This window comes from Gossypium arboreum, chromosome 2 (genome assembly GCF_025698485.1).
Source record: "Gossypium arboreum isolate Shixiya-1 chromosome 2, ASM2569848v2, whole genome shotgun sequence".
Taxonomy (NCBI): Eukaryota; Viridiplantae; Streptophyta; class Magnoliopsida; order Malvales; family Malvaceae; genus Gossypium; species Gossypium arboreum.
The window spans coordinates 31,138,775-31,156,332 of record NC_069071.1 but is presented as its reverse complement, the minus strand read 5'-3'; the positions used below and the strand labels follow the sequence as shown (position 1 = coordinate 31,156,332).

Sequence of the window (17,558 nt, the reverse complement as noted above, 5' to 3'; positions counted from 1 at the left end):
AATTTTAAAGTTTCAAAGTTATTTGATTTTTTATTTTCATTATCTATGTTTTTTAAAAGAAAAAACTAGAGTTAAAAATAGATTAAATATGAATAAATATATAATAATTTTATATTTTTAAAATTTGATAATATTATCTCTTATAAATCTTTAAACTTTTAAAATCATCCTCTAATATAAGTTATTTCTTTACTGAAATGGTATTCGCATGTTTCCCAAATGATTCCAACTTTTTCCTCCAATGATTGCAACAGTCTTATTATCCCCTCTCGTTTCTAACTGTAGATTGCAATAAATCCCATTATAATAAGTTCCCACTCTAGTCATCACCGGACAAAACCTATTTTGCAGGAAAAAAGGTCAAATTGTTAGTATTAGAGAAGAAGTGAAAGGTGGCAAGTGTCCTCTGTCATGTTTGACGGAAACTGAAGGGAAAAAGAAAAGATCCCGTGAGAGATGCAATGTCCGGCAGGCAGCACAAGGATCCGCCTTGTCTTCTCCAGAATCCAGTGCCTTAGAGTGGTAACTGGAAAGGTGCAATCAGATCACCTATATACATTTGTCTCTACTTTTACAACTGCTTTGCTGGTCTTATTATATATCACTAAATTGGCCGCAAAAGTAAAAGATAATATTTCCATTAATTCATAAGCAGCATTCATTGTCCATTCAGTTTCCATTTATAAAACCAATATTGAAGGCGCCACAAATTACTGAAATCTCCAAAGCTACAGAACACCTTCATATTCACATTCACTCCGCTTGTTAGATTGTAAGTACCGCAAAATAAAACCTAACACTTCCCCACTAAACCCACCAAACCAAACCTAGCTGACCCCAATCCTATAAATACTACTTTTATATTATATGAACATAATATAATATATAGCTTTTGGGTTCTCCAATACGAGAGAAAGAGGAAAATATGAAACCCTGACCTGAGAGCATCAGATACATTCACCTTTCCTCTCTTCTCTCCGCCTCCCTTCCTCCTGTTTCTTCCATGTTTAGGATTCTAATCTTTTTTCTTGTCTCTTATTCTATTTAGCTTGTTTAGAATACTTGGTTTGTCTCAAATTTGAAGTTTTTTAGCCACCCATTTCTTCAAAAACACGCTCACTTCTCTTAAAACAATGAAAAACACGGATTTGGGTGCTCTATAAACCCTAGAAAAAGACCTTTTTTTTTTTTAAATTTTTTGTTTCTAATCATGACCAAGGGAGGAGTTCAGATGCTTGATGACAAGAAAGATGGGTTTTTCTCTGTATGTAATTCGGGGTCTCAATGGAGTCTGGATCAGAATAATGTTTATCCAGGTGGGTTATTTGCAAGCGTTGGTCAGATGGGAATAGAATTTGGCGTATCCCCGGATTCCCCAAGTCCCCGTGACAATGGTGGAATCAAAGCACCGTTTTCCGATTTTTTTCTGAATTATTTACCATCACAAGAGGAAACACGTGTTGTTGGAGTAGCAGAAGGTGAAGCAGCTTCCAAGACAAAGAAGAAAGTTGGATTAAAACTAAAAATCAAGGTTTCTAATCCTTCATTGAGGAGGTTAATAAGCGGTGCCATAGCTGGGGCGGTTTCAAGGACTTGCGTGGCACCATTGGAGACCATAAGGACGCATTTGATGGTTGGGAGTAGTGGAAGTTCGACACTTGAAGTTTTCAATAATATAGTGCAGACTGATGGGTGGAAGGGGTTGTTTAGGGGTAATTTTGTTAACGTGATTCGGGTTGCACCTAGCAAGGCAATAGAGGTGCTCAATCCCCCATTTCTTAATTATTATTTTATGGATGTTTTGCAGCTTGTTTGTGGTTTTGTGGAGCTGGATATTGCTATGTTGGTTAATTAGAGCTTTGTGGTGTTCTTTTTGCAGTAAAATGTTTTGGTTCATATATGCTGGGTGTCAATGTGCATTTATAATTATATATGCTAGTTTCATATGGCTTTCTGCTGAAGCCAAAGTAAAGTTTGTTGCCTTAAATAGGTCAAAAGTTGTAGTTTTCTGCTTGATCGGATGGTGAAACAGAGCTCTGTTTACCTTGGTTAAGCAACTTGATAAAGAAACAGTAAATATTCAGGGTGCCAACCACCTAAATATACTAGATGCCAGTCACCTAGTAATTTTTGAAGGTTAGTCTTCTTAACGGTTTTAATCTTCCTAAAGGATGAACATAATTAATATAAGGAGATGAGCAGAAGTCAAAACTATTGAAGATGTTACTTTGTAAGATGTACTGATGTAGGTTAATTATGTTGGCATCAATTCTACACTTAAATTTGTATTACCTTTTTCGTTGGTTGGCAAAACTTCTGTTAGCATAGTACCTATTCTCTATGGTTCAGTTGTCCAATGGAAACATGTACTATTTTATTCCTTACCAGCTTGTAAACAAGCCTTTGTATGCCGTTTTCTTCTTCTGCACATTTCTTTCTGGTTCTTATATTCTCAATGATTGAACTTTTAATATGGAAGAGATGGATAAGGCAATTATTGGAATCATTTTTCACAGACCATTTGGTCGTGAATATTGCTGTCCTTAGTTTTATGCTTCATGCCATTTTTGGTTATGCTTTTGTAGTTTAATTCCTAAACTCAATTATATGTAGAACCCTATTACACGAGTCATGTTGAAATTTCTAGCAAATCTTCTGTAAGACTTCATCCATGTGTTTGTTCTTACTATAGCCAGGGGGTTCTTGGTTGTTGGCTTGTTGCAGAGTAGTTCTGTAAATTTTGTCCTTGCTATGTATCAATGTTCATATCTCGACGAATTAACTAAATAAATTGATAAAATATTGCACTATACTAGGATTTAGCCGTGCTGTGGGCATAATACAGAATTCAAAGAAGGCACCAATAGCAAACAGAATCTGAGCCATTGCTGATAATTTTTTCCTGTTTGAAATCTTTATACCCTATTGTACTCTGATTCTTCTTTTTGCTTGAAGTATCTGCATCTGACACATGCTCCAACAAAGGTACTAGAATATGATCCTCTGAATACCCGGCTTTGAAAATTTGAATATATGATAATCGCATTTGAGTCTGAGTAAATTAGTATAGATCAGCAATATAGTAGTGGAAAAGCTTAGCTGCATCTTTCTGGATATATGATAATTCCATGTTGGATGTATCTTGAAACATATTGCACTTCTTTAGTCAAAATGAAAATTACAGTTTTTCTCTATGTGTTGAAACATTGATTCCCCATGTACTGCAGCTATTTGCTTTCGATACTGTGAATAAGCAGTTATCACCCACACCTGGAGAAGAACCAAAGATTCCAATTCCTTCTTCATTAGTTGCAGGAGCTTGTGCTGGAGTCAGCTCAACATTGTTGACCTATCCTCTTGAGTTGGTTAAGACTCGATTAACCATTGAGGTAAGACACAATCTAAAAATTGTTATTCAGGCTCATAAAAATGTGTTTTCAGTTATACCCAAGATTTGTTGATTTTGCAGAAAAACATGTATGATGGTATACTTGATGCTTTCTTAAAAATACTGCAAAAGGAGGGCCCTGGTGAACTTTATAGAGGCCTTGCTCCTAGTCTCATTGGAGTAATTCCATATGCTGCCACTAACTATTTTGCATATGATACTTTACGGAAAGTGTACCGTAAAGTTTTGAAGGAGGAGAAGATTGGCAACATCGAAACCCTTTTAATAGGATCACTAGCAGGGGCTATTTCAAGTAGTGCAACATTCCCACTCGAGGTGACTCGCAAGCAAATGCAAGTAGGGGCGCTGAACGGAAGACAGGTGTACAAGAACGTGTTCCATGCACTGTCGAGTATTCTGAAGCAAGAAGGGATTCATGGTTTATATAAAGGTTTGGGTCCAAGTTGCATGAAATTGGTACCTGCTGCTGGGATTTCATTCATGTGCTATGAAGCATGCAAAAGGATACTGGTAGACAAAGATGAGGAAGTGTAGAATTTGTGGAGCTGGCATTAGTTTAGGTTTTCTTTCACTTTTTTGGTATATTGAACCGGCTAAATTTTGTTGGTTGAGGGCTTACTCTTGAGTTTGGGTAGCGGCATCTTTAAGTGCAAGGTAAGTAGGTAAGAAATGAGGTTGGCAATCCATAGGGGGTTTCCTTTGGACTAGAAATTAAGTAGGTCGTTGGTATTTAAAGAATGAAAGACTTGTTACAGTGTTCTACAGCATGTTTGACTTTAACTATGAAAGGGGGTCGGTTACCTTTTTTATCGTTTCTTTTACCGTGCAACTTCCAGCAGCAGTAGGGGAAACTGTATGGAAACATCTTGACTGAGGCTTCAAAGGTACAGCCACTCTTTCACCACGAAATAAACATGATGATTGACTCGTTTGGTAAATAATATAAGAAAAAAGTTTATTTAATGTGTTAAAGTAGTTAAACATAAAATATAAATAATTAATATAAATTTAACCTAGAAATAACTAATTTTTTTCTAATATATTGTATATTAATGTTGTAATTAGATTGTTGTTAATTGATGTATGGAGGAAAAAGCATAGCGAAGTGGTGTGATATATCAAAATTTATCTAGATCTTGATGGATATTTACTTGATGAAATATTTATAACACTCACGTTTAGATGTTTATTTGTAGATAATGTCTAATGAAAGAAAAGAGCACATATCTATAATATGCCTTTTTCTTTATCTCATGAAAACATCACATATTTTCTTATATTTTACGTATTTAATCTTGAATATTAGTTTTTCAAATGACTATTTGAATGTGTTTACTAAGTATTTATATCATTCTTTTTAAAGTCGTGAACGAGGAAAAATTTGGGGTAATTATATTTTGATCTCTTTAGGAATTTTAACAATAATCATAGTTAACTTTAATCATCATTATTTTATAAAAACCTAAATAGGTATTTTGAATCATTTTATAATCTGTGACACCCCATACTCGGCCTGAACGCTAAGTTGAATATTAAGATGCCACATCATCGTCTCACTTTCATCTAAAAAGACATGTTATTTCTCATGCATATTTTTGTTTTCGATTAATAATAACATAGTACTATCATGAATTATAAACCATACGTTCACTTTTTGTTGATAAACCATGTCAAGAATTCATAAAATAACATAACATTGGTATTTATCATGCATTAGAACCACTTATTAAATTTTCCTAAAAATGTTACTAGTTATCGATACTGCCTCTATGGTATCGATATTTCCTTTAAGTGGTATGGATACCATCTGGAAAATCGATACTAAACTAGCATTCTATTTTTCGTCAAATTTTAAAACAATTGAAAATATTGTACATTTCACAAGGTATCGATAATTGCACCTCGAATATCAATACTCGAGCCAAGGTATCGATACCAAATTGGTATTTTGACTTTTTGCACTTTAGAAAATACCATATCCAAGTCCACATGCTTCCTAACATACATAATATGCAAATAATCCCAAATACGTCGTAACAATTCGATATAAATGTCTACCGCATTGTCTTTTTATTCCCTGGAACTAGAATAAGCAAAACACCTACTATAATGAATAAAGAATGGCTTGGATCAATCTTTCGACGGCCACACCACTCACACAGGGAACATAACTATTCTGCAAAGGATAAAGTGGAATGGGTGAGCTTAACAAGCTCAGTGAATGCCTAGAACAACTATTATGCAAACAAGTCGTCATGCATCAACCAAACAACATACAACATATTCCCAAAATGTCATTAACTAAGTACCATAATTCATATATTTAGTCAGATTCCATGCATTCTTTTACACATTATTTATATGAATGTTTAGGCATATATATTCTGACACATATCAATCACATATTAGCATATATAATTACATACAATCACATTTAGTCACATTGTATGATAATTTTGCTCTTAAGATTATGAAACGTAAAATGGACTCTACCACCACTCATCGGATACATGGATCTCCAACACACCTCACTTAGACTTGTAGAGTCAAACATATCTCATAAGCAAAGCATATAACTAATGCTCTCTAACACACCACACATACATATCCCAGTGAATAGAGCTTGGGTCACATTCCCTTATCTTTCCAAAACTGTCATTGGGCATCAATGCCCCATATACCACAACACATATAAGTGAGTACTCACAATCCTATGGCATGGCAACTATATCCAATAGTCTCATTAATTCATAAGGTCAAAATATCCATAATGTCATAAAATATTACTTACTCGATTATCCGTACATATTCTGTAACAGCCTGTTTTTAGTTAAGTCAGAATAATGGTTTTGGAACCACAAATCCAAAGTCAAAATATTTATTTTATTGTTTTATTAAAGTTTACATCATGATAGAATTATTGTGTGAAAGTTTTGTGAAGAAATTTAACTGTTTGAATGGTTAATTCGAGAAAAAAGACTAAATTGCATAAATTGCAAAAGTGTTGTTCTATTAGTTAATGGTGTTAAATAGCTATAGAACCTTAAAATAAATGCCCTTAAGTGGTAATTAACCCATTTGAGAGTTAGTGGATGATAGTGGCATGGCATTTGGTGTAATTAATAAATGTCATTAAGGTTAAATTTGTAATTAGATAATAAAGGTTAATTAAAACATAACAAAATCAAATATTTGTCCATCTTTCTCCCAAATAGCCGAAAATTGAAGATAGATGAAACCATTTTAGGGTTAAGCATTTGGAAACTTCAAGCCTAAATTGGTGAGTGATTTTGACTCAATTTTTAATGATTTTTACGTTTTTGTGATCGTTTCTTTGTATTCTAGCTAGCCCATACAGTAATGGCCTAAATTCAAAATTATCGGAACAGTGGTTTCGTAACCACAAATCCGATTTAAAGAGATTTATTTCAATATTTTTGCATGAAAATTGATATGATAGGAAAATCGTATGAAAATATTGATAGAAAAATTTTACCGATTTAATGGTTAGTTAGAAAAAGAAATTATGGAAGAAATTGGGTAAAAACAAGGTATCGGGACCTCTATCTCATAAAACCGAGTCGAAAATAATTTTATAAATATTTATGAAATGTTAGTAATGTGGTATTAAAATTTCGTTAGGAAATTTTAATGTTTGGGTAGTCAATTAAATGAAAAGGACTAAATTGTAATAGATGTAAAAGTTGCTAGAATGATTAAAAAGCTTAAGAGTCTAATGAAAAAGGATTTAAAAGTCAACTAGACCCAAATTTTATTTGGGCTGGACGGCAAAGGCATGAAATCAGCAGGAAAATTGATAAATTAAGGGCAAAATTGGAATATTGTAAAATTAACTAAATAAAGCTAGGACTAAATAGGAAATATCTAGATTTCTCTTCATTTCTCTTCAATTACAGCAGCTAAAAATGCTATAGGAGGGTTCTCTAATCTGGTATTCCATAATTTTTGCACCAAGTGAGTTAATCCTTGCCTTTTTCTTGTAATTTTTGTGCTTCTAAGATTTTTACAACTAGGTCCTACTATTAAATTCGTTAGTTTTTGATTTCATGGATGAAATTGAAAGTCACCATGGTTGAGTGATGTAAGTTTATGATGAAATAGAATGAAATTAAAGCTTTAATTTGTTTATGAGATGATTTTATTAGGTAATTTCAATAGAAATTGATTTTTAGGACCTAATTGTGAAAATGCTTGGAATTATAGTCTATTGCTGAAATTCTGATTCCTAAAGGTTGTAAACTAGTTTAAGGTGATAGAATAAAATGTTAATTGAGAAAAATCAGCTCAATTGAGAGGCTAATTGAGTAGGGACGAAATTATCATTTATTAAAAGCTTAGGGGAAAATGGTAATAAACAGTTTGCACAAAAACAGTTTAGACAGCAGCAGTAGACTAATTTTGAAAAATCACCATAAATTTTATAAATCGAATTAGAAGATGAACAAAATATTGAATTAAAGATTATTGAGTCTAGTTTCTCATAGAATAAATAGTGTAAGCAATGGATTTGTAAATTTTGAGATATAATGATTTGAGATAAGGTCAGAATGAATTCGGGTTCCCTTGTTCTGAATTTGAAAAATCATAAAAAATTGAATAAAAATAATTACGGGCTTAAATTTATATTTATATAATCCTGAATGAGTATATTTTTAATAGAAACAAACGAGAACATCATTTGAATCTTGTATTAAGATATAATTAATTTTAGTGAAAAAGGTCGAATATCGAATGCAGTGAGCAGGGGTGACTTTAAAGAATAAACTGTACTTATTGGCTAAACCAAAAATTCTGAAAATTTTATGGTAAGAAGATATATGAGTCTAGTTTTAGGAAAAATTAAAGGATCTTAATTTGCAGTTCCGTAGTTCGATTTATAAATAATTTAGTAACTATGACTCAAATAGATAGCTTTGAATAAATTATAAATAATAATAGTTGAATTATAGAGAATGTTGCATATGAATATGAAATGTATTAAATTGATAATTAAATTTATTTATTTAGATCCAAAAGATTCAAATACAAAGCTAGATCGAGGAAAGGAAAAAGTTCGGGATTAGTAGATTTTTTTTGTTTACAAACAAGTATCAAGGTAAGTTCATGTAACTTGAATTATATTCTTAATTGCTTGAAATGTATGTTATTTATGTGAATATGATTTGAATGCTCATTGTATGAAATTTTATGAAACATTGACATATTTGATAAAATGGGAAGAATTCCTGGTTGAATGAAAGGAAAGTTCGATGGATCTCTAAAAAGAAATTGACGGTAAAAAAGGATCTAGCCCGGACGGGTGATCCTATCTTGATATAACCCTCCCGAAGAATATGTGTAAAATGGATTTAGCCCGGACGGGTAATCCGAATTAGGGTCTGAATTTATCCTGGACTGGTAATTCAGATCCAAGCTCATTAGAGTAATTGTCGTTGTAGGGGATTTAGGCTGGACTGGTAATCCCGACAATACTCTATGAGTTTATATTGCAGGGGATTTAGCCTGGATTGGTAATCCCGCTGCAAGGTTGAGGTTCGCGGAGTGTGCTCTCTGAAATGGAAATGTGTGCACATGAATATGAATTGATGGACCCGGAAATGTACACTAAAAGTGTACCTCTGAAAATCCATCGAAAATTCCAAGAAATTCAATGGGATAAATATGAAAAAAAAATATAAGGAAATGGAAATCATGTATTGATGAGCTCATCAATCATGGTATATATTATTGGTACATGGAAATTATTATACTAACTTGAATGTTGAGTTTGTGCATGTTAGGGTAATAATGCATTGAATGGATATAGGAATGTTTATTGTATTGTATTGAAAATATTAGGTAAGTATAATTCTTGGTACATGAACTTACTAAGCACAAAGTGCTTACTCTGTTTCATTTTCCCCTGTTTTGTAGTGTTAAGAGCTCGGAGGTCGGATTTGGTCGGAGACACATCACACTATCAACCTCAGGATTTCTGTATATAAAGAAACTTTATTTTGGAAATCAATGGCATGTATAAGCTAATAAAGTAAATGATTCTGTGAAATGAATGTAGAGTTAGCCATTGGTATGGTTAACAAACCTGGTTTTGGGTATGTGATGATGTTATTTTATAAATATGCATGAATTTATCTTGAAAATATGTTGAATTGGATTGGTTGATATGGATTGTTTTTGGTTTAAAATTTCAGGGAAGGTTAGATATCTATAAAGGGGTTATATTGAGTTAAAAAAAATTTAATTCGTAAACTCCGGTAATACTTCGTACCCTATTCCAGCAATGAATACGGGTAAGGGTATTAAATTTATTGGTATCAGAGCTACGGTTTAGCCAGTTCTAGGACCAATGTAGCAAATACGGGATTAGCTATAGATGCCATTTAAATTATTATTGATAGTGTGGTATCTCCTGACCATTTAAAATGTGTTTTTCTTATAGTAATGTCATCCGACCGAGCTCAATCTGAGGAAGCTAGGAGTCATGCTCCAGCTTCAGTACAAAGAGAAGAAACTAGCCGTAGAAGGCCTAAGACAGAGGGGTCAGAGGACGAGGCAAAAATAACCTTCTTTCAAATGATGAATGAATGGTTTAATCAATACTTAAGAACTAACCCTGTAGTGCAGCAAGTTCAAGCTCCCCCTCCTGCTCCTCCACTGGTTTCTAAGATCCCACAGGGTACAGGTACTGAATCTATCAGAAAAAGGAAAGCTCCAGTAGATAAAATTCGAAAATATGGGGTCGAAGAATTTTGAGCAGCAATTGATGATGATTCTGAACGGGCTGAATTCTGGTTAGAAAACACTACTCGGGCTTTGGAGGAATTATCTTGTACACTAGAAGAATGTTTGAAATGTGCCGTCTCACTGCTAAAAGATACAGTTTACCATTGGTGGAATACTAAAGCTTCAGTTGTTCCGAAAGAAGAAATTACATGGGAATTCCTTCAGACCGAGTTTAGAAAGAAATATATCAGTCAGAGGTTTCTCGATCAAAAGCGAAAAGAATTTCTTGAGCTGAAATAGGGTAACAGATCAGTATCTGAGTATGAAAAGAATTTGTTTGATTGAGTAAATATGCTTGAGAATGGGTATAGTCAGAAGCTGAAATGTGCAAACGATTCGAAGAAGGGTTGAATGAAGACATTAAGCTACTGATCGGAATTCTTAAAATTCGAGAGTTTGCTACATTGGCAGAGAGAGCTTGTAAAGCAGAAGAATTGAGCAAAGAAAAGAAACAGGCTGAGAGGGAAGCTCGAATTTTTAGTAAAAGACCGATGGGAAAATCCCAGTTTTCCGCTTCAAAGAAATTGAAGAAGTATCAGGATCGTTTTACCTCAGCCACTGGGTATTTGGGCAGAGAGCGAGGTTCTCAACGCACTAATCCAAGACCTTCTACTCCATCAGTGACCAGTGTTGGTAGTGTTGGCACTCCTAAGCTGAGATGCCAGTACTGTAATAAGCTTATTTTGGTGAATGTCGATTAAAGAGCGAGGCTTGTTATCGATGTGGTTCTTTTGACCATTTCCTCAGAGATTGTCTAGAAAGGGGTGAAAAAGAAGCTGAACAAATATCGAAGCCGAGTAATCCAGTTTCGAGAGTTAGACCACCTTGACCATCTGGTAATGTCAGTGGTAGCCGAGGAGCTACGAAAGATATTGCAGGCAGGTCTGAAGTACAAGCACCTGCTAGGACATATGCCATCTGTGCCAGAGAAGATGCCTCAGCATCTAATATTATTACTGGTACATTTTCTTTACTTGATACTAATATTACTGCATTGATTGATCCTGGTTCTACGCATTCATATATATGTATTAAACTTGTAATTGTTAAAAATTTATCTGTTGAACCTACTGAATTTGTGGTTAAAGTCTCGAACCCCCTGGGCCAGTCTGTGTTGGTGGATAAAATTTGTAAAAATTGTCCACTGATGGTAAGAGGTTATTGTTTCCCGGCTGATTTGATGTTACTGCCATTTGATGAATTTGACGTGATATTGGGCATGGATTGGTTAACCCAGCATGATGCGGTAGTAAATTGTTGACAAAAATATATTATGCTAAAATGTCAAAATGGTGAGTTGCTCCAGGTTAAATCTGATCAGACAGAGGGGTTATCTGATATGATTTCAGTAATGGCAGCATAGAGGTATGTCAAAAAGGGGTATGATGCTTACTTGGCTTATGTACTTGACACCAAAGTATCTGAGTCAAAAATACAGGCAGTTCCAGTGGTATGTGAATTTTCTGATGTGTTTCCAGAGGAATTACCAGGATTGCCACCAGAAAGAGAAGTGGAATTTTCTATAGATTTGATTCCGGGAACTACTCCGATTTCCATAGCTCCGTACCTGATGGCTCCTACAGAATTAAAAGAGTTAAAGACAAGTTGCAAGAGCTTGTTGATAGAGGTTTTATTCGACCGAGTCATTCACCTTGGGGTGCTCCGGTTCTGTTTGTGGAAAAAGAAAGACGGGTCTTTCAGATTGTGTATCGACTACCGGTAACTTAATAAAGTAACCATAAAGAATAAGTACCCGTTACCCCGGATTGATGATTTATTTGATCAGTTGAAAGGTGCTACTGCATTTTCAAAGATTGATCTTCGATCGGGTTATTATTAGCTACAGGTAAAGGAGTCAGATGTGCCAAAAATAGCCTTTAGAACCAAGTACGGGCATTATGAGTTTCTGGTTATGCCGTTTGGGCTAACTAATGCACCTGCAGTATTCATGGATTTGATGAACCGGATATTCAGACCGTACTTAGATAGATTTGTAGTAGTATTCATTGATGATATTTTGGTTTATTCTCGTGCTGAAGAAGAACATGCAGAACATTTGAGAATTGTGTTGCAAATTTTGCGAGAGAAGCAGTTATATGCTAAATTCAGTAAATGTGAATTTTGGCTCCGAGAAATGGGTTTTCTTGGACACATTGTATCTGCTGAAGGCATCAGGGTAGATTCAAGTAAAATCTCAGCTATTGTCAATTGGAATCCACCAAAGAATGTATCTAAAGTTAGAAGTTTCTTGGGTTTAGCTGGTTATTATCAGAGATTTGTACAGGGATTCTCCATGATAGCTTCTCTGATGACTCGATTATTGCAGAAAGATGTAAAGTTCAAGTGGACTGATGAATGTCAGCAGAGTTTCAACCGATTGAAAGATCTACTAATGAAAGCACCAATATTAGTGCAGCCTGAACCGGGTAAGGAATTTATTATTTATAGTGATGCCTCATTAAATGGTTTAGGTTGTGTCTTAATGCAATAAGGTAAAGTAATAGACTATGCTTCAAGACAACTTAAACCACATGAAAGAAATTACCCAATACATGATCTTAAATTAGCTGCTATTGTATTTGCGCTGAAGATATGGCGGCATTACTTGTATGGTGAGAAATGTCATATTTATACTGATCATAAAAGCTTGAAATATTTGATGACACGAAAGATTTGAATTTGAGACAGTAGCAGTGGCTTGGCGATAAAGGATTATGATTTGATTATTGATTACCATCCGGGTAAAGCTAATGTTGTAGCTAATGCTTTGAGCCGAAAATCTCTATTTGTTTTACGAGCTATGAATACCCGATTGTCACTGACTGATGATGGTTCAATCATAGCTTAATTGAAAGCTAAACTGACATTTTTACAGTAAATATGTGAAGCTCAGAAGAATGATGAGAAGTTATAGGTTAAACGGGCACAGTGTGAGTCAGGTAATGATTCTGAATTTCAGATTGGTTCTGATGGTTGTTTATTATTCAGAGGTAGGGTATGTGTAACTCAGAATTTAGAGCTCATATAGAAGATTGTACGCGAGGCTCACAGCGGTACTATGTCTGTACATCCGGGGAGTAATAAAATGTATAATGATCTAAAAAAGATGTACTGGTGGTAGGGAATGAAACGTGATATCTCTGAGTTTGTATTAAGGTGTTTAATATGTCAGCAAGTTAAAGCTAAACATCAGGTACCTTCGGGGTTACTTCAGCCAATTACTATACCGGAATGGAAATGGGAAAGAATCACTATGGATTTTGTATCGGGGTTACCTTTGTCTCCGAGGAAAAAAGATGCTATTTGGGTGATTGTTGACCGATTGACAAAGTTAGCGCACTTTATTCTGGTACGTATGGATTATTCTTTAGATAACTTAGCTGAACTATACATATCTGAGATTGTCAGGCTACATAGAGTGCCTGTCTCTATTATATCAGATAGAGATCCTCGATTTACATCTCGTTTTTGAGACAAATTGCAAGAAGCCTTAGGTACTCAGTTGTATTTCAGCACTGCATTTCATCCTCAGATAGATGGTCAGTCTGAGCATGTAATTCAAGTATTGGAAGATATGCTATGATGTTGTATACTAGAGTTTAAAGGTAATTGGGAGAGGTATCTACCTTTGATTGAATTTGCTTACAATAATAGTTATCAGTCCACTATTAAAATGACTCCGTATGAAGCTTTGTATGGTAGAAAATGTAGAACACCGTTATATTGGACAGAACTCAGTGAAAGGAAGATACATGGGGTTGATTTGATCCGGGAAACAGAAGAAAAAGTAAAGGTTATTTTGGATAGTCTAAAAGCAGCTTCCGATCGTCAAAAATCATATGCCGACCTTAAACGAAAAGAGATTGAATTTCAAGTCGGTGACAAGGTATTCCTAAAAGTGTCTCCTTGGAAGAAAGTTCTTCGATTCGGTCGAAATGGTAAACTGAGTCCAAGATTTATCGGACCATATGAAATCATAGAAAGAATTGGACCGGTCGCTTATCGATTGGCATTACCACCGGAACTTGATAGAATCCATAATGTTTTTCATGTATCTATGTTACGATGATATCGATTAGATCCTTCACATGTTATTTCTCTGACAGAAGTGGAGATTCAACCGGATATGACTTACAGTGAAGAACCGGTCAAGATATTGGCACGGGAGACAAAAGAGCTTAGAAATAAAAAGATAAATTTGGTGAAAGTATTGTGGCAAAAGCATGGGATTGAGGAAGCGACATGGGAACCAGAGGAGGCAATGAGGAAACAATACCCAAACCTCTTTACTAGTAAGATTTTCGAGGACGAAAATCCTAAAGGGGGGAGAGTTGTAATGGCCTAAATTCAAAGTTATCGGAACAACGGTTTCGTAACCACAAATCTGATTTAAAGAGAAATTTATTTCAATATTTTTGCATGAAAATTGATATGGTAGGAAAATCGTATGAAAATATTGATAGAAAAATTTTACCGATTAAGTGGTTAGTTAGAAAAAGAAATTATTGAAGAAATTGGGTAAAAACAAGGTATCGGGACCTCTATCTCGTAAAACCGAGTCAAAAATAATTTTATAAATATATATATGAAATGTTATTAATGTGGTATTAAAATTTCGTTCGGAAATTTTAATGTTTGGGTAGTCAATTAAGTGAAAAGGACTAAATTGTAATAGGTGTAAAAGTTGCTAGAATGATTAAATAGCTTAAGAGTCTAATGAGAAAGGATTTAAAAGGCAATTAGACCAAAAATTTATTTGGGCTGGATGGCAAGGGCATGAAATCAGCAGGAAAATTGATAAATTAAGGGCAAAATTGTAATATTGCAAAATTAACTAAATAAAGCTAGGACTAAATAGGAAATATCTAGATTTCTCTTCATTTCTCTTCAATTCCAGCAGCTAAAAACGCCATAGGAGGGTTCTCTAAGATGGTATTCCATAATTTTTGCACCAAGTGAGTTAATCCTTGCCTTTTTCTTGTAATTTTTATGTTTCTAAGACTTTTACAACTAGGTCCTAATATTAAATTCGTTAGTTTTTGATTTCATGGATGAAATTGAAAGTCACCATGGTTGAGTGATGTAAGTTTATGATGAAATAGAATGAAATTAAAGCTTTAATTTGTTTATGAGATGATTTTATTAGGTAATTTCAATAGAAATTAATTTTTAGGACCTAATTGTGAAAATGCTTAGAATTAAAGTCTATTGCTGAAATTCTGATTCCTAAAGGTTGTAAACTAGTTTAAGGTGATAGAATAAAATGTTAATTGAGAAAAATCAGCTCAATTGAGAGGCTAATTGAGTAGGGACGAAATTATCATTTATTAAAAGCTTAGGGGAAAAATGGTAATAAACAGCTTGCACAAAAATAGTTTGGACAGCAGCAGTAGGCTAACTTTGTTTAAATCACCATAAATTGTATAAATCTAATTAGAAGATGAAAAAAATATGTAATTAATTCTTATTGAATCTAATTTCTCATAGAATAAATAGTGTAAGCAATGGATTTGTAAAAATTGTATAAATCCCCTGTTCTGACTTTGATAAATCATAAAAAATTGAAGAAAAATAATTAGGGGCTTAAATTTATATTTATATAATCCCGAATGAGTCTATTTTTAAGTGAAACAAACGAGAACATCATTTGAATCCTGTATGAAGATATAATTAATTTTTAGTGAAGAAGGGTCAGAACTGTCAGACAGCAGAACATGAGTGACTTTAAAGAATAAACTGTACTTATTGGCTAAACCAAAAATTCTGAAAATTTTATGGTAAGATGATATATGAGTCTAGTTTCAGGGGAAATTAATAGATCTTAATTTGGAGTTCGGTAGTTCGATTTATAAATAATTTAGTGACTATGACTCAAATAGACAGCTTTGAATAAACTATAAATAATAATAGTTGAATTATAGAGAATGTTGCATATGAACATGAAATGTATTAAATTGATAATTAAATTTATTTATTTAGATCCAGAAGATTCAAATACGAAGCTAGATCGAGGAAAGGAAAAAGTTCGGGATTAGTAGATTTTTTTTGTTTACAAACAAGTATCAAGGTAAGTTCGTGTAACTTGAATTATATTCTTAAATGCTTGAAATGTATGTTATTTATGTGAATATGATTTGAATGTTCATTGTATGAAATTTTATGAAACATTGACATATTTGATAAAATAGGAAGAAATCCCGGTTGAATGAAAGGAAAATTCGATGGATCTCTAAAAAGGAATTGACGGTAAAAAAGGATCTAGCCCGGACGGGTGATCCTATCTTGATATAACCCTCCTGAAGAATATGTATAAAATAGATTTAGCCCAGACGGGTAATCCAAATTAGTGTCTGAATTTAGCCTGGATTGGTAATTCAGATCCAAGCTCATTAGAGTAATTGTCGTTGCAGGGGATGTAGCTTGGACTGGTAATCCCGACAATACTCTATGAGTTTATATTGCAGGGGATTTAGCCTGGACTAGTAATCCCGTTGCAAGGTTGAGGTTCGTGAGAGTGTGCTCTCTGAAATGGAAATGTGTGCACATGAATATGAATTGAGAGACCCGAAAATGTACACTAAAAGTGTACCTCTGAAAATCCATCGAAAATTCCAAGAAATTCAATGGGATAAATATGAAAAAAAAATATAAGGAAATGGAAATCATGTATTGATGAGCTCATCAATCATGGTATATATTATTGGTACATGGAAATTATTGTACTAACTTGAATGTTGAGTTTGTGCATGTTAGTGTAATAATGTATTGAATGGATATAGGAATGTTTATTGTATTGTATTGAAAATATTAGGTAAGTATAATTCTTGTTACATGAGGTTACTAAGCACAAAGTGCTTACTCTATTTCATTTTCCCCTGTTTTGTAGTGTTAAGAGCTCGGAGGTCGGATTTGGTCGGAGACACATCACACTATCAACCTCAGGATTTCTGTATATAAAGAAACTTTATTTTGGAAATCAATGGCATGTATAAGCTAATAAAGTAAATGATTCTGTGAAATGAATGTAGAGTTAGCCATTGGTATGGTTAACAAACCTGGTTTTGGGTATGTGATGATGTTATTTTATAAATATGCATGAATTTATCTTGAAAATATGTTGAATTGGATTGGTTGATGTGGATTGTTTTTGGTTTAAAATTTCAGGGAAGGTTAGATATCTATAAAGGGGTTATATTGAGTTAAAAAAAATTTAATTCGTAAACTCCGGTAATACTTCGTACCCTATTCCAGTAATGAATACGGGTAGGGGTATTACACGTACCTTAAATTTTGAAACTGTTAAAGATTTAACATGTTGTCATTGTTGAATGTTTGAGTAAATTGA

At 33.8% G+C, this 17,558-nt stretch overlaps 1 protein-coding gene and 1 long non-coding RNA gene across 2 annotated transcripts; both read left to right on the top strand.

Moving 5' to 3' along the window:
- The first annotated feature begins 269 nt into the window (after nt 1–269).
- LOC108467333 (adenine nucleotide transporter BT1, chloroplastic/mitochondrial-like) lies at nt 270–4,223 on the top strand. The gene is made up of 3 exons (XM_017767959.2): nt 270–1,759; nt 3,228–3,389; nt 3,470–4,223. The coding sequence occupies exons 1-3, from the start codon at nt 1,211–1,213 to the stop codon at nt 3,941–3,943; spliced, it is 1,185 nt and encodes a 394-aa protein (XP_017623448.1). The 5' UTR covers nt 270–1,210; the 3' UTR covers nt 3,944–4,223.
- Nucleotides 4,224–16,146: 11,923 nt separating this feature from the next.
- LOC128285452 (uncharacterized) lies at nt 16,147–17,326 on the top strand. The gene is made up of 2 exons (XR_008275926.1): nt 16,147–16,280; nt 17,100–17,326. It is a non-coding gene; the product is annotated as an uncharacterized LOC128285452 (long non-coding RNA).
- Nucleotides 17,327–17,558: the final 232 nt, after the last annotated feature.